Below are 24386 nucleotides of genomic sequence, written 5' to 3' on the forward strand. Positions count from 1 at the left end.
AAGAGCAAGAGAGAAAAACAAAAAACAAAGAGCAAGAGAAAGCTATGTGTGTGGTCTGGTATCTGTAAACACACCAGAAAGTTTTCTTCTAAATGTTGTTCAATCAACCAATCAGACATTGTCACTTCTCTGATTAAGTCCTGTCATCAAAAACACCACCTTCAGTGGGAATCAAGACATCCCTACATCTGATGACAACATCCAACTAATATTAGGGGAAGCTGTATGCAGATCCAAGGCCCTGGCACCTCTGAATTCAAGAATGTTTGCATTGGTTGATCAAGCCTATGTCTGTAAAACTACTGTGTAGGAACAATCAATAGTAAACTGGCACATAAATAACGCTACAAGGCAGAGACTGAGTAAGCTTGGATTCTTGACTCTTGGAAGACACGAACACATGGGCTACATGATCGATACACATTTGGGGCACAGAGCAAACATTTAAGATCACTAATACATGAAAGGTTGTCCCTTTTTGCCTCTCACTGTTGCGGCCTCTCCTGTTGAGGAGCACAGGCTCCGGACGCGCATGCTCAGCGGCCATGGCTCACGGGCCCAGCTGCTCCGCAGCATGTGGGATCTTCCCGGACTGGGGCACGAACCTGTGTCCCCCTATCAGGGCGATGATGGACTGGTAGAATGAGTTTGGGAGTGTTCCTCCCTCTGCTGTATTGTGGAAGAGTTTGAGAAGGTTAGGTGTTAGCTCGTCTCTAAATGTTTGATACAATTCACCTGTGAAGCCATCTGGTCTTGGGCTATTGTTTGTTGGAAGATTTTTAATCAGAGTTTCCATTCCAGTGCTTGTGATTGGTCTGCTCATATTTTCTGTTTCTTCCTGGTTCAGTCTTGAAGGTTGTGCTTTCCTAAGAATTTGTCCATTTCTTCCAGGTTGTCCATTTTATTGGCATAGAGTTGAAGTTTGTGCTTAATAGGTGAAGTTTAGATATATCAAAATGAAGAACAGGGAATTCCCTGGTGGTCCAGTGGTGATGACTCGGTTCACTGCCAGGGCCCAGGTTCAATCCCAGGTCAGGAACTAAGATCCCACAAGCCGCATGGCCAGAAAAAAGAAAAAGGAACAGGAAAAAGAAAAAAATAATAAAAGAACAGGAAAAAATAAATGAAGAATAGAATCCATCAGAATTTAAATTATTTTCTCTTCCTTAAGCTCCATCACTGAGCCTTCCCCCATGCTTACAGCCCTTCTCTACCTGAACTGGACTCCTTCCGTTGGTCAGTGTGCTGCTGTTTAGAATATCTGTAAAGGTGAGTATTAGAAGTTTCACTTCAGGGAAGGTCAAATGTAAAATCCTGTGTGCATGATGGAGGACAGGAAAGTCATGTGTGCGTGAACACATTGGGAAGTCCTTCAAGTTTTGGTTCACTAAATGTTGAGCTCCTTGAGCAGGAATTGTGCTGTTTAACTTGATAGCTCCATCAAGCTAGCACGTAGCAGGTGATCAGTAAATATTGCCATTAAGTGAGCGAATGAATGAATTCATGAATGTGGTTGCTTTGGGTCTTGAAAGAAAACCACTGGTCTTCAGGTCAGGCATCTTGCTAGAATGGGAACGTCCACATGTACCTTGGAGGCTCATTTTCCTTTTCTACTCGAAGACATACCATGTTGTTAAGTCCACATTTTAGAGGCATGCCGATGAAGCAGACAGAGGAAAGATAACAGCTTCCGAAACCAACTTTCGAGGCTTTGGAAAGAAAGTCTCACTGTATGGAGAAACTTTATACTTCCTCCCATCGGTCGCATAGTGCCTCCTCTCCTCAGCGAGTCCCAGGGCGCTTTTCCAATCCCACACTGCTCTGTGCTGAAGCCAAAGCCCAGTTTCCTGCTTCAAAAGGCCCTTTGTTTGGACTCTATTTCCAAATCAGCGCATCCTGAGCTTGAACCATCTTGCTTTTGAGAACTCTGATGCCTTGGCAGCAGAAGCCTTTGCCAGCAGGTCTGTGGTCCTCACAGCTTTCAAAATCCTCAATGTGAGGGTATGTCTATAGTTAAAAACTCTTTTCATGAGAGGAGGGGCAGAGAAAGTATTATTTTAAGAGTTGCAAAAACAACTGCAAATTGACTCTTTAGTCTTTAATTGCTACCAGAAGACTGAGAACTTCTTGTTCCATTGTATTCAATTAAGATGACAGTTTTAGGGCTTCCCTGGTGGCGCAGTGGTTTGGAGTACGCCTGCCGATGCAGGGGACGCGGGTTCGTGCGCGGTTCGGGAGGATTCCGCATGCTGCAGAGCGGCTGGGCCCGTGAGCCATGGCCGCTGGGCCTGCGCATCCGGAGCCTGTGCTCCGCAACGGGAGAGGCTGCAGCAGTGAGAGGCCCGCGTACCGCAAAAAAAAAAAAAAAAAAAAAAAAAAAAAGACAGTTTTAATGAACTTTAAATGATACTGGTTCACAGGCTCTGCTCAATCTCTTGGGCAAGTTTTGCCTCAGAACACCGGAATGTATTAAAGACAAATTTCCAACATGTTCTCTCCAAATTGGAAAACACCTTCCTTCAGCAAGTGCAGACAGAAAGGTAGCTACATCTGTACAGCTGCTCGATGATTCCCTGGAAGGACTCCAAAGTTACTTTTGGCAGATCAGGTAAACTGCATCTAATCCATACTCTGTACACTGCACATCCTATCAATCCAGGTAGCACTCTCTCTTATGCCTTGTGAAGCTTGCCAACTGTGACAGAAAACAGTTTCTAAACAAAAAGGTTTTAGAGAGTAGGGTAGAGATTAGTGTGGAAGAGCCTACTGTCTGCATCTCCCAATCTTGGGACACTCTGTCAGATAGGAACTGTTGTCCTTATTTTACAGATGAGGAAACTGAAGTTCAGAAAGGTTGCAACCCGGGCCTCCCTGGTGGCGCAGTGGTTGAGAGTCCGCCTGCCGATGCAGGGGATACGGGTTCGTGCCCCCGGTCTGGGAGGATCCCATATGCCGCGGAGCGGCTGGGCCCGTGAGCCATGGCCGCTGAGCCTGCGCATCCGGAGCCTGTGCTCTGCAACGGGAGAGGCCACAACAGTGAGAGGCCCGCGTACGGGAAAAAAAAAAAAAAAAAAAAAAGAAAGGTTGCAACCCTGGCCTCGGGTTGTAAGCTAGCAAATGGTGGAGCCAAGATTTGAGTCCAGAACTGTCCCCCAGGACACATCCTCTTTCCATTGTGCCATATGGCCTCTGAAAGTTTAAAACTTTCTAACTCTTGAGCTTAAACTGTGGGAACTTCTTAGGGTGAATCTCTTTATCTCTCCTCTTATGTCGCAACCGTGTATAGGATTCAGCAATTCAACACGGATCAAGACATCTAACCGTGAAGCAATGTCCTAAGTGTGGAGTCTTTTATATTTGATGACCTCAGCAGAGCTTAAAGATCATCTAACGCAACTGCCCTCTTTAGGGAAGGAAAGTTAACCCAACAGAAAGTAAGTGGTTGAAGGTCGCTACCTAGTGTCACAGCTGGAAGGACTTGAAATGAGGAGGTGAAAGTTCCCCAGGGTTGGGGTAGTGAGGGTATGGGAAGAGCAGAAACCAGACTACAGATGAATAGTCTTTCCCATAGGCAGAGAAGAAGGAGAGGGTGCTCTGAAGAGCAAAGGCATGATCCAAGGCCGGAAGGCAGACATCTGTGGGGTGTGTCCAGGAAACAACCAGTATGGATGAAGGTGGATGCCAATGAGAAGAACTGTGTATTCAAAATAAGGCTGGCAGGAACTACAAACTGTTAAAAGTAGCTGCCTCTGGGGAGTGGAATTTGGAGGGATGGTGGGAGGGTTATCCACTTTTAACATAATCATATTTTTGGAATATTTTTTACTGTAAGAGCATATTGCTGTGCTTTAGGATGTTATGTTAAGGTTTAAAAGGCTTTACGACACATGGGGTCATTATCTGATTTGCAGAATAACCAAATCCACACCATAAAGGGATACTTTAAAATATGGCATATATTGGATTTAAACTGGAACCTGCACAAGGTAAGGGTTTTATCTGCTCTGGGTTTTACTCATTTTCTAAGAGACTGAGCTTCTCTGAGCCTAATTTTCCCATCTATTCAATGGCAGTGGGCAGGGGTAAACGACTGATGCTTAGGCCCCTCCACTCCTGCATTCTAAGATTATTCTAAAGTGTGGTCCTTGTGCCAATGGTTAGAGCTGAGGCAGAGGAACCACTCTGCTCAAGAAAGATCTTCAGTGCAATGCCTTCTTTGACAATGGTGCCTAAGAGCATTCTCCTGAGTTGCCCATCCAAACAGCTGTGACGAGACTGCCCCCAGGCCCCCCAGTTCGATCCTGTTACCTCTGTACTGTGTCTGTGTTGTATTTCTAGAGCTGCATCTGACCAGTGTCTCCTCTAGAAGACCCTAGAAGAACTACATCCAATTCATCATTAGACCCCAACAGCAAGCACAGTACTTGGTACATGAAAGGTGCTCAGTAGGGCTTCCCTGGTGGCGCAGTGGTTGAGAGTCCGCCTGCCGATGCAGGGGACACGGGTTCGTGCCCCGGTCCAGGAGGACCCCACATGCCGAGGAGCGGCTGGGCCCGTTAGCCATGGCCACTGAGCCTGCGCGTCCGGAGCCTGTGCTCTGCAACGGGAGAGGCCACAACAGTGAGAGGCCTGCGTACCGTAAAAAAAAAAAAAAAAGGTACTCAATGAATATTGCTTGAAGTGACATATCACCACCATTTATTCAGGAGCTTTTAATTATGAAACTGACTGATATGATTATTAATGTTAATAACGACTTACCAGCAGAGTACCAAACATAGCCAATGCTGGCTTAAATTGATAGAAAGGTAGATTTTATATTAACATAATATTCTGAACAATTAGAACTGCTATAAAATTTACCATCACTGAAATTATTAAGCAGAGCCTTGACACTAACCAAGAAAAGATGGTTTAGAGGGATTGCCCCAGATGCAGGTGAAAGTGGGAAGATTGATTAAATGGTCTTGAAGCCTGAGTTTTGAAATAAGATACACAGATCTGGGGTTAATTCCTAGTAACTAACCTCTTCATGCCTCAGTTTTATCATTTATAAAATTGGAGTAATCCACCCATTCCACAAGGATATCACAGGGATCGAATAAAACACGTTAGGTGCTCTGTATTGTTAGTTCCTTTCTCTTCTGAATCAGACATGTTGGTACTACAATCTCAGCCCTCTCAACATTATGAAAATCAAGATTAACCCAGATTAATACCTAAAAAGGTAAACATACAAATGTGCAGTGTCCTAGTATACAAGGGGATTGTTTTTAAGTTTTTCCAATGGTAAATGCTATGAACCAAATACTTTTGAAGGGACAGAATTAAGAAAAAGAGCAGCAATATGATAAAACAGAAAAGATTTGAAAGTAGAAAATCCTTCCCTCCCTCCTTCAATGTGAACTTTATAATATTTTAAGGAACAGAGTTAGAGATTTCAGAGGAAATGCCAAGTTGGACAAAAGAACAAGAGAATTCTCCATGCTGGAAGATTTAACTGTCCCATTTCACAGATGAGACAACAGAGTCACAGAGAGGAAAAGTTCCTTGGCTAAAGTGACCCAGTAAGTTAATAAGAAAGTTAAGACAGATGGAGAGATATACCATGTTCTTGGATTGGAAGAGTCAACATTGAGAAAATGACTCTACTACCCAAAGAAATCTACAGATTCAATGCAATCCCTATCAAACTACCACTGGCATTTTTCACAGAACTAGAACAAAAAATTTCACAATTTGTATGGAAACACAAAAGACCCCGAATAGCCAAAGCAATCTTGAGAACGAAAAACGGAGCTGGAGGAATCAGGCTTCCTGACTTCAGACTATACTACAAAGCTACAGTAATCAAGACAGTATGGTACTGGCACAAAAACAGAAAGATAGATCAATGGAACAGGATAGAAAGCCCAGAGATAAACCCACGCACATAAGGTCAACTTATCTTTGATAAAGGAGGCAGGAATGTACAGTGGAGAAAGGACAGCCTCTTCAATAAGTGGTGCTGGGAAAACTGGACAGGTACATGTAAAAGTATGAGATTAGATCACTCCCTAACACCATACACAAAAATAAGCTCAAAATGGATTAAAGACCTAAATGTAAGGCCAGACACTATCAAACTCTTAGAGGAAAACATAGGCAGAACACTCTATGACATAAATCACAGCAAGATCCTTTTTGACCCACGTCCTAGAGAAATGGAAATAAAAACAAAAATAAACAAATGGGACCTAATGAAACTTCAAAGCTTTTGCACAGCAAAGGAAACCATAAACAAGACCAAAAGACAACCCTCAGAATGGGAGAAAATATTTGCAAATGAAGCAACTGACAAAGGATTAATCTCCAAAATTTACAAGCAGCTCATGCAGCTTAATAACAAAAAACAAACAACCCAATCCAAACATGGGCAGAAGACCTAAATAGACATTTCTCCAAAGAAGATATACAGATTGCCAACAAACACATGAAAGAATGCTCAACATCATTAATCATTAGAGAAATGCAAGTCAAAACTACAATGAGATATCATCTCACACCGGTTAGAATGGCCATCATCAAAAAATCTAGAAACAATAAATGCCGGAGAGGGTGTGGAGAAAAGGGAACACTCTTGCACTGCTGGTGGGAATGTGAATTGGTACAGCCACTATGGAGAACAGTATGGATGTTCCTTAAAAAACTACAAATAGAACTACCATATGACCCAGCAATCCCACTACTGGGCATATACCCTGAGAAAACCATAATTCAAAAAGAGTCATGTACCAAAATGTTCACTGCAGCTCTATTTACAATAGCCCGGAGATGGAAACAACCTAAGTGTCCATCATCGGATGAATGGATAAAGAAGATGTGGCACATATATACAATGGAATATTACTCAGACATAAAAAGAAACAAAATTGAGCTATCTGTAATGAGGTGGATAGACCTAGAGTCTGTCATACAGAGTGAAGTAACTCAGAAAGAGAAAGACAAATACCGTATGCTAACACATATATATGGAATTTAAGAAAAAAAAAATCTCATGAAGAACCTAGGGGTAAGACAGGAATAAAGACACAGACCTACTAGAGAATGGACTTGAGGATATGGGGAGGGGGAAGGGTAAGCTGTGACAAAGGGAGAGAGTGGCATGGACATATATACACTACCAAATGTAAAATAGATAGCTAGTGGGAAGCAGCTGCATAGCACAGGGAGATCAACTCGGTGCTTTGTGACCACCTAGAGGGGTGGGATAGAGAGGGTGGGAGGGAGGGAGATGCAAGAGGGAAGAGATATGGGAACATATGTATATGTATAACTGATTCACTTTGTTATAAAGCAGGAACTAACACACCATTGTAAAGCAATTATACTCCAATAAGGATGTAAAAAAAAAGAAAGTTAAGACATAAACCTAGATTTCGTAACTCTCCGCTTGGGTATCTTTCCCCAACAGGAGGCGTCTGCTCTCCTCATTCAGAGCCTCTCCTTAAGGCACGACTAGGATGAGAAAAATCACTCATCCTAAAATACAGCCCTGGCTTTTAGGGTAAGTTCAATTTTTTTTTAATGGAAGCTATTATGGTTAGTACAAATTCAGTCTGTTGACCAAGTTCAAAACACTGCATGAATGCAAAACTGAACTTAAAATATCTAGCTGCCTTTAGTTAGCAACATAGTCCCAATCTCTCAGGTTAGTTAATACTTTATTATGGGCTGTTATAAACTCTAGAAAACGAAGGCTTTTTTCCATTCCATCACACTGATTTGCAGGAAGTATGTCTTAAGCATCCAGTGTTTAGCTTTATAATTATACTTAATAATAATTCAGCTGTTTATAGAAAGAAGAGATACTGTGCCCATGGCTACCTTAGTACTATGGTAGGATAAGCAACAAAAATTTTATTTTTCTTTCTGCTTCTTGTCTATATTTACTAAAATAACATTTTATTGACATTTTCTTCAATGTCTTGACTTTAATAAAATTTTTCAAGCACCTGTTATATACAAGGGAATCATAATCTATTAAGATGGGACTGTACAAAACCATAAAACAAGCCAAAAAATTTGACACAAGAAAGGTCAATACAAAGTGCTATGATAGCCCGAAGAAGGGCTAATTCTGCCCAGAGGAAATCAGAAAAGTCTTCACAGAGGGGGTGGCACTTGAATTGATTATAAGAGGTGAGTAACACGTATCAAGCAGAGAAATGATTTGGTGGGAAAGTTCCTGGAAGAGCCACAGAATGGAGATGTCTGGGACAAGGGCATAAAGGGGAGAAGTGGAGGGGGATGGGAAGGGAATGGGGAGCAGAAAGGGTTGGTTGGGGCCAGATTCTGAAGGGTCTCAAATATACTAATAAGTTTTATTCTGTAGTCCACGAGGGGTCATAAAAATCATGAAGAGAAGGGCCTATGTGATCCAAATTACAGTTTTGAGAAACGATTCCTGTATAGTTAATGCATAAATAATATATGGGGGGACACTATCCCCCTAAAAATAAGATCTGTAAAGGAATGTTTTCAGATCTAGGTGTATGAGCATGCACTTAAAATGGGATAGAAATAGGGAGAATGGAAGAGAGCAGATTCAGAACTCTCTCTCTCTCTCTCTCTCTCTACATATATATATACATTGTACAAATATGACTTTACAGTTTCAAAGCATTTTCCTATATATTTGTGATACCATACCCTTGGTCTCAATAGCTCTATGAGGTAGGCAGGGAATGAATCATCATCTCCATTTTACCATTCCTAAAGTGGCAGTGATATGCCAGGGATCACCCAGCTAATACAGCAAAGTTGGGAACACAGCCCAGGATCAGTGTGGAGCTGCCTCTTAAGACTTTCTAAGACTCTTTAAAATTTCATTTAATGATCAGCTCAAGACACCTGGCCATGTTTTCTCCAAGAATGAATGTGTGTCTATCTTCTCATCTTCTCTCCTACACTTTGAGGGCAGGATCTGCCTCTAGTATTTCTTTGTTATCTCTTTGTATTTATCTCAATAAATACCGAAGGACAGATAAGATGGACAGCTGAGTCCCAGGACTGTTCTCATCTGTAGTTTCCCCCGACCACAGAGAATGATAAATAGGCAATGATCCATTTTCCCCTTGCTTCTGTGAGCATTTCCCATTCATCACCAGTCCACAGTGGAGGAACAGCGCTTGCCATGACTCCTGTGATCTAAGCTGCCTCCTGCCAGCTGCTCTGCATTCTAAGTGTGAAGGATCTGGACAAAATGGGCTTGCTCTCAGGCCTGTTTAACTTTTCCATCGGTCTGTGTTTGTCAAAGCTTCATGCCAACTCTGTCAGAAAAAGAAATGCCACAAAACTTCTTTGAGGAAAGGGGAAAAAAGACCTACTTTATACACTTGCTCTCATGCAAATCACACTCCCATTCAAATCCCAGCTGAATAGGAGTCCTGCAATAGCCTGGGAAATACACAGAGCCTAAACCCAAGTGTAGGCTGCTTCACTCAAATTGTTGCATTTCCCTGCCTTTTTAACTCCTTTGGAGAAAACCGATAGGAAGAATTAACAATACAATCCGAAGTTGCTATCCCCCAAAGTCATTCCATTTCTGTACGAAATCGGCAAAGTAGTCTCCTGCCATGGTTTTCTGCCCTTTTCTTCTCAGGCTCTACAGAATTGGAGTTGGGATGCTCTGTGACGTATTTTCAAAGTGGATGCATGGTCCAAGCTACCAGCTCCAAATAGATTCTAGCAAAGCAGTTCCCCTGGAATCTTAGTAAACAGTCTCTGCTAGTGATGAGGTAGCTGAATTATTAATACAATGTGTTATGCCACCCACCAGAAAGAGTTGAGACAGGCAGAGCCGACCAGGCTCTGAGAAAACTGAAATGAACTCCAACCCCCTCCTCCTCCATAGGTTGTTGTGAAATTCAAGCCAGTTAACAAGCCCCTTGCATGACTGCCTGCCAGGGATGTACAGCAAAGTTCATGCCCTTCCCCCTTCCAGCCCAGAGGTTTTGAGTCTAATCTCTATCTTCTAGGAATTTACAAAGAAACAGGCAATACTAAAACGGGCAAAAGGCTTTAACCCCCAAATCACACTTGAACACTTTACAAGGTCTGGTCATTTCATTTTAAAAATTTCTGGCTGGCTTGCTTGCTTCATATGCTTATTATTGAAAATAGCAGTCAGTGCAAATTTCAATGCGAGTCTTCACTGTGGGAGGAGAGAGGAGACATAGGTGCTGGCTGGTTCTTGTTTCAGGCATTCCACCATTTTCCAGATGCAGGATCCCCAGCAAGTTCCTCGACCTTTCCCAAGGGCAACTGCCGCATCTGTAAAATCAGTTACAGCAATATCTCCCCTCCACAGGTGTAGGCTTTGATGAGATGCGTGAATGTGCCTGACTATAGTGCAAGGGTTCAAAAATGTTCCTTTCCCAGACTTTTTCCTGTTGACATTTGGAGAACGATATCCTGGGTAGGGTGGTTTGGGTGTTTTGTTTTGCGGGCTTTTCAGGGCTGGGGAGCTGAAGAAAGAGCTAGAATGAGAAAAATGAATTGAGGCAAGAAGAATATTTACGTTCAAATTCTCAGATGCATATGCTATCATTTGGTAGAACTGTTCAATGAAAGGGATTATTAATTAATAATAAATGTTTGGATTTCACAGCTGGGGTCAACACAACCGCAAACAACCAATTTAAAGCAAAATTATAATTAAAGGGTCTTCAACTCCGTCAGTGGCCTTCGGAAAATTAAACCCTAAGATCAAGAGGGCTTATTTTCCCCTGGGATTGAAAGCCCTGTATTTTGAATACTTTGACTCAAGATGTATACTTTAATTTCCCAGCCAGCCCCAGAGAATTCTGCATTCACACAATGCCTACAGTACAGACCGTCCAAAGCAAAAGTTTACTAGGGTGGGTGGGACCCATCATCCCTCCTGCCATGGCATTGGAGCAACTCTCTTCAAACAGATTTAAATGAGAAAACTGCTATACAAAAGATTCAAGTATAATAGCCCCCCACCTTATTTTCAGGGGATACTTACAAGAGCTCCAGTGGATGTCTGAAACTGTGGGCAGTACCGAACCCTACACGTACCATGAATTTTCCTGTACATACATCGTTATGATAAAGTTTAATTTAAATTATGCACAGGAAGAGATTAACAACCTGACTAATAAAACAGAATTACGATAATAAACTGTAATAAAAGTTATGTGAATGTTGTCTCTCTCTCTCTCAAAATATCTGCTTGTACTGTAGTCTCCCTTCTTCTTGTGATGATGAAAGATGATAAAATGCCTACATGATGAGATAAAGTGAAGTAATGACGTAGGTATTGTGACACAGCATTAGGCTACTACTGACCTTCTGATGATACATCAGGAGGACCATCTGTATCGGGTGATCCTGGATCATCAAGTCATAACAATGTGGACGGTTGGACGTCAGTAGCTGACCATGTCACCAGCTGGGGATCCTAGTGAGAGATCTGATCACGCTACTCAGACAGCATGCAAGTTAAAACTTATGAATTGTTTATTTCTGGAATTTTCCATTTAATATTTTTGGACTGAGGGTAACTGAGAACATGGAAAGGGCAACAGCAGATAAGGGAGGACTACTGTAAGTTGGTGACACCTTTGGAAATATTTTAAAATCTCAGCCTGCCAGAAGTTCCTCCCTTTGATTGCGATACATATGGCTGCTTCAAAAGAAGACACTAGGCATTTAATCAAAATATCCAGTACGGCGAAGATGACAGCAAGACACATGCAAGGATGAGAAAGAATGTATTAGGCCACTCCTCCCTAGAAGCCTACGAAAGCCAAAATGACCAAAACAGCTACTTTGGGCCAGTGTCTAATGAAATCCACTGTGTGGCTGGAAGCACTTCTGCCACTTCCTGTCAGTGGTTGCTAACTTTACAACAATGTGGGTCATTTGTGGGGAAGAGGCTACTGGGGGAAGTTCTATTTACTGCATTTAATGAAGATGCCGCATCCACAGCCACTAACCAGAGAAGCTCACAATTTCTCAGTGTGACCCAAAGGTTACACCAAACCACCAAGACAGCAGACAGAGCCCACAGGACAAACAGGGTCACTAACAAAGAGACCCATTAGTGCTCCCGGATAGGAGTGACAAAGGCCTTGTTCAAGTCTCTCCTTCCTTTAAGAAGCCTTCCCAGGATCCAGCGGGCTTCCTCTGCCCTAAATCCACAGAGCTGCTTGTCCATTCTAGAATGTCCAACCTTTTCACCATCAAAGATGCCTTGCAGGGCTTCCCTGGTGGCGCAGTGGTTGAGAGTCCGCCTGCCGATGCAGGGGACATGGGTTCGTGCCCCGGTCCGGGAAGATCCCACATGCCGCGGAGCGGCTGGGCCTGTGAGCCATGGCCGCTGAGCCTGCGCGTCCGGAGCCTGTGCTCCGCAATGGGAGAGGCCACAACAGTGAGAGGCCCGCGTACCGCAAAAAAAAAAAAAAAAAATGCCTTGCAGTTCCTTCTTGACCCTCTGTGACATCTAGAAGATGTCTTTATTTACCAGGTAAACTATATTTAAATCATTTCTCCACTTCTGTTAATCAAAGCATGGGAAGTGTCAATCACATCCCCTGATGAGTGGAAATAACCAGCAAGACCAGAGTTATCTGCCAGTGTCATTCCACATTCAGATCAAAAGCACAGAACGTCAGTGCTTTGACCAGTCCTGGCAGAGGCTGATGTTCTCAGTCTAGGCAAGTTAATCATTGAAAAATGTGCAGTACACGTTAGGTATTTTTGAAGTCCTAAAAAGAGCACGAGATGCCCTGTGATTGCCCTAACAGACCTTGGCAGGTCCAGAGAACCCAGGGTGAGAATCATGAGTCTAACTCATTTTGGACAATTCATCACGTGTTGCTGATGTGAAAGCTGGCAGGGAATAGTGGGGAAAACTTGGGCTTCAGAAACACTTGCAGAACAAAAGCAGGAGAGCCTAGCAGTTAAGAATGACCTCAAAGCAAGAGGGAGGGGGTATGGGGATATATGTATACATATAACTGATTCACTTTGTTATACAGCAGAAACTAACACAACATTGTAAAGCAATTATACCCCAATAAAGATGTTAAAAAAAAAAAAAAAGAATGGCCTCATGAGACAGACTTTTCGGGTCTGACCCCAACTCAAACTCACCTGCTGCGTAACTTCTGGTGAGTTATTTTTTAATGTCTCTGAACCTCAGTTCTGTCAATGGAGATAATAGTAATAAAGACTTCATAGGCTCATTGGGAGAATTAAATAAGAGAACGCATGCACACTGCTTTGCCCAGTGAGAGGTACATACTTGCACTCAATAAATGTTAGCAATTGTCATTATTTAGTCAGGCTTGCTTGAGTCCAAACCCCAGGCCTAACACATATTAGCTGTGTGAACCTGAGCAAATCATTTACCCTCTCTGAGTTGCAAAACCGGTTACTGACATCTACCTTATTCTGTTATTGGAAAGATTAAGTGAGATATCAACTAAAACTCCTAATAATAAAGGTTGAGTGCCTTTTCCTCACCTTCTTATATTCTATGTGGTTTAATTTTTCATGCACTTATAGCTTAATCTTCACTGTAATTTTCAACTTGACACTCCAACCAGTTTCTAAAGATATGTGCTTGTGTCTTATACTCTTTAATATCACCCAGCATCCAGCACACGAATCTAAAAGATGCACAGTAATTTTAATTTTTGAGATGATAATCATGTATACAGCCATATCTCCAGGGGGGAAAGGGGATGGGAAAAAAAAATCAACCTTATCAGGAACTACAGTTCTATTTCATGGTCTTAAAAATATCGTAAAGCTAACCCAAGGAATATAGATTTTTAATATTTGTACTTTTAACTGTTTTCAGGGTACTCTGAAGATCTAAGGCTGCTTTTCATTTTGCTGAAGCAGGAATCTGCTTGCCACACACCCTGGTTTGTGGAAGTATGTTACTCAGCGGGTGAGGGGGTCTAGCCGACCACCCAGCATCTATTCCTCAGGCAGCTTTATTGTTCTCTGCTCACTCATCTTAAACCCAGTGACACTGCTAAACTGACTGAAAACTTTGTTTCTTTGTGAAATATTCTCTGACAAACAAAGCAGCACTAGAGTGGTTTCATGAATATGTTAATTCCAAAGGTCTTCGGTAAACCTTTTGTATTTTTTCCATACATATTTTAATTAATCTTAAGATACCTCCAAAATGGTGTAGGCACTATGGAAAATAGTCTGGCAGTTCCTCAAAAAGTCAAGCACAGTAACCATATCGTCCTGAATTTCCACTCCTAGGTAAATATAACCATGAGAATTGAAAATCTATGTCCAATAGCACAGGGAGATCAGCTCGGTGCTTTGTGTCCACCTAGAGGGGTGGGATAGGGAGGGTGGGCGGGAGACGCAAGAGGGAGGAGATATGGGGATATATGTATATGTATAGCTGATTCCCTTTGTTATAAAGCAGAAACTAACACACCATTGCAAAGCAATTATGTTCCAATAAAGATGTTAAAAAAAAAGTAAATGAAATACTAATACCTGCGGAACACACATGCTGAACATGCATGCTACGATATGGATGAACCTTGAAAATATTATGCTGAGTGAAAGGCAAAGAAACAGAAAGTGGGTCAGTAGTTGCCATGGGATGGGGGAAGGAGAAGGGTAAATGTGGAGTGACAGTTAATGGGTACAGTTTTTTTGTTGTTGCAGTGATAAAAATGTTCTAAAATTGATTGTGGTGATGGTTGCTCAACTCTGTGAATATACTAAAAGCCAGTGAATTGAACACTTTAAATGAATGAATGTTATGGTACATAAATTAGATCTCAGCAAAACTGTTTTAAAAATACCATTATAACTCAAGGAAAACCATTTCTCTAAACCAAGAGGATTTCCAATGGCCCATTTATTTTAAGGGGCTTTGAGAAATTTAAAAATTCCAGAGCAAAATTTAAATAAATAATTTATGTATATAAAAAACTTATAGCCTCATCTTTCTAATAAGGCTATGAACATAAAGAAGCATTTACTAATCCTATAATACAGGCTTCATAAGTCTTCTACAAACACTGCATTTAAAGTGTTTGTGGATAGAGAGGCATCACCATGGTTCAGAGGCTCCCAACCAGGAGATCAGGAACCACCCCCCGACCACCATCCCCCTCACCCCCCAAATCTCCTTTAATCTCCTTGTCACCCATCCTTCTCCTCTCTGTCCCCAGTACCTCAGGTTCATCTCTAATCTGCCTCCCAACTGATCTCCCTCCTTGGCCTCCAATTTCCCTCCCCTCAAACACAAATCAGATTAAATTAATCCCCTCTTAAAAACTGCTCATGAATATGTTAATGCCAAACGTTGCCTGTAAAACTTTTGTAATTTTTTTTCCTTACACATTTTAACTAACCTTACGGTACTTCTAAAATGGTGCAGCTGCTATGGAAAAACAGTTTGGCAGGTCCTTAGAAAGTTAAACATGGAGTTACCATATGACCCAGCAATTCCACTCCTAGGTATATACTGTGTTTGGTTTCTGTATGAAATTTTCCATAATAAAAATAAAAATAAAAATGAAAATACAACCTCATTTGCTGGTCCTCCAAATTAAAGTTCAAGTCCCTTAGTGGCCTGCCATTTATAGCTCCCCTTTTTAATCTGGCTCCTAACTATCTCTCCAGCCTCATCCCCAACATCCTCTTTTCCCACCAACTCAATGCAAATACACAGCACTCACACTCCAGCCTCCAACCACTCACCCTTCCCAAAAAGTTCTTGTTTCTAAGTCTCCCTCTGCTGCAATACCCTTTCCCACTCCGTGTAATGTAGGCTATTATTTCTCTAACAAGACCCAGCTCCAAGCCCTCAGGCAAACTCATTGCTTTTCACTGTGCAGCTATAGCCCCTCCCTTACCATGCCCAAATCAGCAGCACTAAGTGTGTAAAATTAGGCAAAAGTCTGTTACCCTTTCCCAATGTGGGAATTCATAAAGCACAAGGAACCCCACCCACCCACCCCACCCCAAGGGAAGAAGGGACTAAGGGGTGTTGCACATAGTAGATGCTCAAGAAACAACTGCAGAAGACAAGACATACATGAAAGACAGGTACAAACATAGACTTAATTAAATAGGCTCTCTAGAAATTATACTGATTGATGCTAATTTGGGGGCCAGATATAAAGAAACCATCAGTGAGAACAGCTTCCTTCGTGTCAATATAATCATGTGTATTATGTGCTTTAGGGATACATAAACAGGAACCAAAGCATACTGCTTATTATGACAAGGCGCTTACACTGATTTGCATTTCTCTGCAAAACTCTCTAAGCATATAATTTTGTTAATTTGTGACAAACCTCAAAAACACACTTCCCACCAATACTCTGATTGCAGTGTATACTCTCAAAGCACACAGAAATCATCAAGTTCCTTTTATAAGTTGCCAACTGGATCTTATGTGTGTTGTTTGGTTTGGTTTGGTTTAAATTTGGGAATTTTAATGCAGATCATAATTTATAATTTAACTTGGACCTAAAGGAAGATTAGCTTCACAAGGATGTTTCAGAAACTGACCTAGCCTTCTTTTGAATGTTGGGACCACCAACTCATGCACGACCTTGAGAAAATTATTTCATCTGAGACTCAGTTTCCTCCTCAGTCAAAAACAAACACTTCGAAAACATGGGCTTCTCTTTCTTCTCTCCTGGGACACGTCATTTGAAAAAGATGGTGCCTGTTCAAGTTCAAATCAGTCAGCAGTGATCTTTGGTAATAAGCACCTTCTAGAACAAGGGCCAGTTGGAAGAAAAGTGATATATCAAAAAAACTGCCTAGTCCTTCAAATTTGCCCCATGTGTCTCTGCCCTCACTAAACTATCATCCTCTGATTTGGGTTAAAAGTTAAACCTGTTTGTCTTGTGCCTCTTTTAATTGACCCAGGAAAGAGAAAAATGAGAATAGGGCTCTCTGGAGAACTACCTCATAAATGATAATCAAGTTTCGAACTGACAAGTACATACCAGAAAAGCAAAATGGTATAAAGGCAAGACCTTGGTTCTAGGTCCTGCCCTTTCACTATCACCAGACAATTACTAACCAGTCCAAGCATCCAAGTCTTCCTATGTGAATCAAGGGCACTGACTAGGACGTGGTGACAATGACAACAGCAGCTGGTGAGTACACAGCGCCACACACTACACCAGGCATCGCCTCACAACTTCACAACACATATTATCCCATTTTACAAATGAGAAAACCGAGGCGTCAGAGACAGTCACAACTTGCCTAACCACGTACAGCTAATAACCCTAAGCAAACTCCCACCTATCTGTCTCCAAAGCCTGTGCTTCCCCCTTGGACCTCCCACCTGTCCCCTGTTCAAAGAGGCCTATTTTTCTGACTGAGATAAAAAATGACTTGGTATTGTTCATAATGAAATCTCCAAGGTACTTTCAAACTCTAAAGCATCCATGAATCTAGGCACTAAAGAATTACTCCGATGGAATTTTCTTTATTACGTCCACCAAGAGGCTCAGTCAGCACACTCCAAGCTGTTCTGCAACTATTTATATTGGGCCCTGCAGAACATATTTGTACATATTTGGACTCAAAAAAAAATGGAAATAAATGAAATGGAATGGAATAGAAAAGAGGGAGTCTTCATTGCATTAACTGCATTGAAAAGTGGGCAGCAAGGTAAGCTGACAAGAGTTCTGGAAAATTTAGTGACTACTTACTAGCTGGGCACCATTGTGCAAGTTACTTAACTTCTCTGAACTGCAGTTTCCTCCTCTCTAAAAGGAACCTAATACCTATATTACATGGTTGGCCTGAACAAATATGTTCACTACCAGTTATTCCCTTCCTCAAGAGATATGGAGAGTGCCCTGGATGACAAGCATTTTGATTATTTTCAATCATGTTGCTCTTTTTAGTTATTTTTTCTTCCTCTGGGCTTTCAAAAGACACATATAAGAGTTGACACTGGGCTTCCCTGGTGGCGCAGTGGTTGAGAGTCCGCCTGCCGATGCAGGGGACACGGGTTCGTGCCCCGGTCCGGGAAGATCCCACATGCCGTGGAGCGGCTGGGCCCGTGAGCCATGGCAGCTGAGCCTGTGCGTCCGGAGCCTGTGCTCCGCAATGGGAGAGGCCACAACAGTGAGAGGCCCGAGTACAGCAAGAAAAAAAAAAAGAGTTGACACTAAAATAGTCCATTTGTCCAAATTCCCTCCCCGACAAAGGTGTATTTGTCTTTCCCTTAAGATGATATAGCCATGTCCCTTCCAGAGGGGAAGAAGGTAACCACCAAAGACTCTTGAGGTTCCCTCACTGTGACTTTTCCCAAACCTGCCACTGCTTTTCTCTGGCTAATGGAAAACATTTGTGTTCCCTCTGTCTGGTTTTTTCTTGGGATTCTCTTCACAATTGTTTCCCCTAATATATTTCAGGCTACTTTTCTGCCAAAATATTAAATTCATAGAAACATAGAGGAGTAAGAACACTGGGAAGGAAAGGAAAATTCTACTATTACTGTGAATAATAATAGCCACATAATACCCGATAATGATTTAGTGTTTTTTAACTCTTCGAAGTGCTTTCAGATTTGTGATCTCATCTGAGCTTCACCATATACGAGTGTCACAGGTTTGCTTTTGTATTTTACAGATGAGGAAACTGAGGCCTGAAAGGTTAAATAATTTTTGCCCAAGTCACATGTGTAGATGACTTTATGTCAGGATTCAAACCCAGACCTGGGTGAATCCGAAGCTTGTATTGTTGCTACAATACTTTGCCAAGCTAACTTTGATCTTTTAAAGGCTCTCTTTAGAGGTCTAATCCATTCATTTCACTGTTTACTCATATACAAACTTCAATATCTCAAAAGAAAATATTTATAGAGTTAACACTTCATTTATCCAAAGTGGTCACTTGGCCTACAACACTACAGAGAACTCAGTTTAAAAATAAATAAAAATCCCAGCCTCTTAGCAGTTAGGAGACACCAGCAAGTCCTTGCACTAAAAATCAGACCTTCAGGCCAGCACCCAGAGGTAATTTTTCCTTTTGAAAGGATTCTAACAATCTTAAATTTTTTTTTAATTGGAGTATAGTTGATTTACAATGTTCTGTTAGTTTCAGGTGTAAAGTGATTCGGTTACACATATACCTATATTCACATTCTTTTTATATTCTTTTCTCATATAGGTTATCACAGAACATTGAGTTGAGTTCCCTATGCTATACAGTATGTCCTTGTTGGTTATCTATCTTATATACAGTAGTGTGTGTATGGTTATCCCAAGCTCCTGATTTATCCCTCCCCTCCACGTTTCCCCTTTGGTAACCATAAGTTTGTTTTCCATAGCTGCAAGTCTGTTTCTGTTTTGTAAGTAAGTTCATTTATATCATTTTTTAAAATTAGATTTCACATATGAGAGATATGCGGTATTTGTCTTTGATAGTTGATATGATATCTGTCTTTCTCTGTCTGACTTCACTTAGTCTGATAATCTCTAGGTATCTTGAATATCTTTACTGGAAAAGACAGGTGTACTGGCCACAAACAGAAAGAGAAGTACAGACAACCTAACAATTCAAAAAGTGCCAGAATATGCGATCCCTCTATATAAACCAACTGCCCTCCCTCAACTGCCTTTAAGACATTAGCTATTAAACAACACAATGATTCTCCAATTGGCCTGATAAGAATCACCAGAAGCTTTTATAAAACACAGAATCCTAGGCCCTGGTCCAGAGCCTAGTGAATTTGAATCTCCTGGGAAGGAGCCTGAGAATCTGCATGTCACACCAGATGGGTCTCCTTATTAGCTGAGTTGGTGAAGTACTGACACAGTAGGCATCCCCCAAATTATCACTCCTCAAATAATGTGTACCAGGTTGAAATGACACCTAGGGCAGGGTGTCTCCATAAATATAACTGCCTACACGGGGAAGAAGCCCTCAACTATGGTATCATTAGCATCATGCTATGAACAGGGCTTGCCAGCCCAAACAACTGCACAGGAAGGGGGAAAGAAAGAATCTCAAATTGACAGGAAGTCAAAAGGGCTAAAAGTGGAAAAGGCCACCAACTCTGGCTTTAACAGTCTCCCACAAAGGCAGCTATACCCCTATGGTATATCTCAAGTATAAGAGAAAGGGATGGAAGAGCTAAGGAGAAAAAAAATGAAAAACAAAAGAAACTAGCCAATCCAGACAATAAAGGTTTTCAACCATCCTGGAAGAGTCAGCAGGGCTGACTCTGCATGGGTTGGAAGGAGGCACTCAGTAAATATCTGGGGAGGGGGACAAGGAAGAGACAGGAGCCAGAGCAGAGAAGCTCCACATGGATTTACCAAATCCCTGCATTTGTGCTACAGCCGTGCACTGCCATTTGTGCCTTCTTTGGAACCACTGTCTCATGGGGTAAAAAGGCACCCTCAAAATTTGGGAATTACTTAGTGTTAGAACGATCCCAAATCAAAACGATACCTTGGGGCGACGAGACCGTATCACTGACCAGAAGAGTTGAACCACCTTTATCCATCTGCTTTGGTGCAAAGGACTAACTGGAAAATGTGGAGAGGCAGGACTTTCTGCAAACCGAGCTTTAGAATTTTCTAATGATCTGAGTTTCAGGGTTCTTCAGATGAGGGAAGAAAAGGGGGATGGACTCCAGTCATGCTCACTGAGGATTAGAGATCAACTCAAATTGACTTCAGTGTGAATCTCAGTTTTCTCATCTATAAGATGGAGATAATCTCTTCATCAGAGTTGAAGTGAAAAGTACGTAAGCTAATTCATCTGAAAAAGAGGCTAACAGAGCTTAGAAAGACAGTAGATGCTCATTCCTCCTTGCCTGGGAATATTGTCTGTTGCTCTCTTGTAACCTGGTAGAGCAGAAGGAGTGCATAAAAAAAAAGAAGGCCATACTTTTATGCAACTGAAAGGAAAACAAAATCGATTTCAGAAAAACTACTACTATGCAAAGATTCATAATTGTGTTTATAAAAGCAATAATCGGCAAAGATACCTATTTTCTGAGACATAAACCCCCATTGGTGATTCTCTGACACCAGATTCCTTTGGTCCTCAAAGGAGAGTGGACTTCTATTTTTTCACCAAGAATTTAACATTCCAAAAAGGTATATGAAACAAGTTAAACTGCTTGCATATTTCCACTTACATAACATGTATATTGCACATCAGCTTTTATTTTTTCCAGACACAAGGAGAGGAAGCTTGGTATATATTCCTGTGAGAGAATAAACAGAAAAATGTCTCCCCTTTTCATATATTAGGGCCTTGTAATCCAGACCATATGATCAATACACTATATAAAAATTAAATCATACTGACAGTCCCAGGCAAAAAGTGAACCAAGTAGAAACAATTTTTTAGGACTGTGATGTGTGGAATATTAAAATCACATGTTGTGTTAATAATTTTCTTTTAGAAGCCAAATAGAGTTCTCCTGCATAAATTTCTCAAGTAAATGTTTACCTTACAGTGTTTCCTATTAAGGGTGGTCGAGAGGCATTAAATTAGTGATATTGTAATTTGGCCTATGCATAGGGGAGACACTTTGAAAATGACTTGGTTGACATTATGTTAATGGCAAGGCACACACCTTAAAACGGATAGCTATGTGCTCCTTATGGTAAAATACAAGGTCCTGGTATCTTATTAACTTTTTTTTTTTTTTCAGTAAACAAAAATCATTTGCTCGAAGAGGCCAATAGTGAGTAAACTTAACAAACAGCTAGGTATAGAATATTAGCTTTGAAGGGGACACAGGGAGAGTTGGGGCAGATGAAGAGCTGAAATGTGCAAACATACACCTTACTTAACACCTTCAATGTACAACAGCATCTTGGGATTTCTGTGTCCCCTGCTAAACTATAGCTGATAGGTGTGTCTTTTTGCAAATTCCTTCACACTTTTTCCTTTGATAAGATATACCATCTCGTGGGACTGCCTTCTGAAATCAGAAGCGTGGAAAGAGGAGGGGAGTACAATAAAACTGTCTGAAGGCTGTCAAGTGTGTTCTAGCTCTGCTTTCCTAATCACCAAGTAGGAGGTAGGAGGGTACAGGGAACAGACAGTCTAGAAAGAATTCACCCTACCACCAGGGAACAAAACACATCAGTGAACACTGGGAAGCCCCAGACAAGTTTACAGCAAAGAGCTTCAATGTGTTTGTGTTCCTGGTACTCCCCCAGGACCAGGGAAGGTCTCTTAAAAATTCAATAGCTTGGCAAGGAGACTTTAAGTACTCATCTCCCCACTGTGCATAAGAAGCCAGTGGCCTCCAGGAAGGTAGGCCCCCCAGTGACAATTCCTTTACATAACATTTTAATGCTGAATTGATACGAAGAGGTGGTAAGGGGATTTGCCACCTGAACTACAGTCACCTTTCGTCCCTTCCGCAGAGCACAATTTGACCTTCAGCTGTCTCTGCATATCTAAAGGGGGCCATTCTTATATTTAAACTCCAAGAGTCCCTTCTTTCTTTGACTCTGAAAATTTACTATGGACAGTCAAGCCAAGGACAGATGGACCTCAGTAAGGATCCTACTACAGAGTCATGAACACAGGGTCATTGGCCTCCAGCCCAAGAAGTCTCTGGTTTGCACACTCTGCATGGACAACTCCATTTCAAAGGGGACTTGAGCTTCCGTGCAGGAGTTCTATTTTAAGGGAACTGAACAGGGAACACAGATGTTTCTTCAGTTAGCAGAGTTGGCAGAACAGCTCCTGGACCAAATCCGAGTTCTTAATGCAGGAAGGGGCCTTAGAGAGCATCTAGTTCAACCCACTCACTCAACTGATGAGGAAACTGAGGCCAGAGAGGCAGTTAGGTGGCACCCCCGGCAAGTGGCAGAATGGCGGTGTCCTGATGACAAGTCCTGCACGCTACGCTTCCCATAACACCGTGATTCGCTTTAAAAAAACAAAATCTACACTTACTTCAATCTTGGAACTCCTGTAGATTCTTGTCAATAGCCACCCCCTGCCCCGGGGGCGAGTTCATAAATCCTCCTTACCCTCCCACTCCATTCCATTTACTCCAGCTCTTCCAGCTGTGGCTTCCAACTAGTTTGGAAAACAGAAGCGGGCTACAGCCTCAGCTTTCTGGGAGTACAATTAATTGTGGTCCCGATGCATGAACCGTGGCTAGCTTTCCCAGTGCCTCAGTTGCCTCATCGGTGAAATGGACCTCCTCGCCCGTATTGCACCGAGTCAGGGAGAGGCAGTACTCCCTGGCACGCAGTAGGCGCCTAAAAAGTGACTGCTGGATCGGTACCCCGCATCACGCCCTCGAGAGCACCCTCCCAACCCCTGGGGGGCGTTCAGGATAGCGGCAAGAGAAAAGGCCCAGGCAGCCCCGGCGGAAGGGCTGGATGTTTACATTCGGCCGGGGGAAGGCAGCGCTCTCCAGGCGGGAGCCCAGCGCTCCAGGAGATCCATCTTACTTGGATGGAGGGCAACCAGCTCTACGGCGGCTCCGGGTCCTGGTTCCACCGATTTCCCCTATCCTAACAGGCCGAGCCCACGCCTTTCGTGGGATTCTGGCCCGACTTCCAACCGGAGGTCGGCTTTTAGGATTCCGTGTCCAAGTGGCCCGCGAAAGCCTACAGCGCTCCCGACACTCCTTTACAGGCCGGTGAGGCGGCGGGAACGGGGAGGGCGGGGACCTGGGGGCCGGCAGCGGCGCGAAGGCTCCGCGAGAAGCCTGCGGGCGGCCCCCGGGGCGGACTGCGCGGCGCAGCCGGGAGACGCGGCCGGCGCGCAGCCCCGGTCGGGCTGGGACGCGCGCCGGGCGCCGAGGGCCGGAGGGACAACGGGGCTGGGCTCACCCATGAAGAGGCAGAAGAGGTCCAGGCAGATGAGCAGCACCCGCTTGCTGCCGCCCTTCCTCGGGTTGTTGTTGAGCGCCGGGCTGCCGCCGTTCTTGCTCTCCGCGACGATCGCCTTGTCGTACTTGTAGTTTTGCATGGCGCTGGTCAAGACGCCCCGCGACAGCAGTCACACACCCAGACGCCCGGGTCGCCTCCCGGCCGAGGCTGCTCGGGGCGCGGAGGGAGAGTGCGGCCCCGCTGCCCGCTTCCAAACGGCAGGCGGTGGTGCTTTCTGCTCCCTGGGGCTCCTCTGCTTTTCCTGCCTCAATCCCGAATCGTTCGAAAGTCCAGGAGGGAGAGAGACAACTCCTGAGCAGAAACTTCTGCAGCGCCGCGCTGCCCCGGACGCGCCGGGCTCCCGTGTCTGTGTGCAAAGCAGCGAGCGGGCAGCGCGGGCGCTCGACCACCTTCCTCCGCGGCTGATTGCTTAATGAATGGGAGCTGCGCGGAGTCCAGCTGCGCGGAGTCCAGCCACGCCGA

General features: G+C 43.1%; 1 protein-coding gene across 1 annotated transcript in view; it reads right to left on the reverse strand.

The window, feature by feature from the left end:
* The window catches only part of PLPP3 (phospholipid phosphatase 3), an 85606-nt gene extending 61226 nt beyond the window's left edge, over positions 1-24380 (reverse strand). The window contains exon 1 of the mRNA XM_082611934.1: positions 23865-24380. Coding sequence (XP_082468060.1) covers positions 23865-24003 — 139 coding nt within the window. The 5' untranslated portion in view covers positions 24004-24380. The remainder of the gene's footprint in view (positions 1-23864) is intronic.
* Between the last annotated feature and the right edge of the window lie 6 nt (positions 24381-24386).

The sequence above is a fragment of the Mesoplodon mirus genome (assembly GCF_964341445.2).
Source record: "Mesoplodon mirus genome assembly, chromosome: 3".
Classification (NCBI taxonomy): Eukaryota; Metazoa; Chordata; class Mammalia; order Artiodactyla; family Ziphiidae; genus Mesoplodon; species Mesoplodon mirus.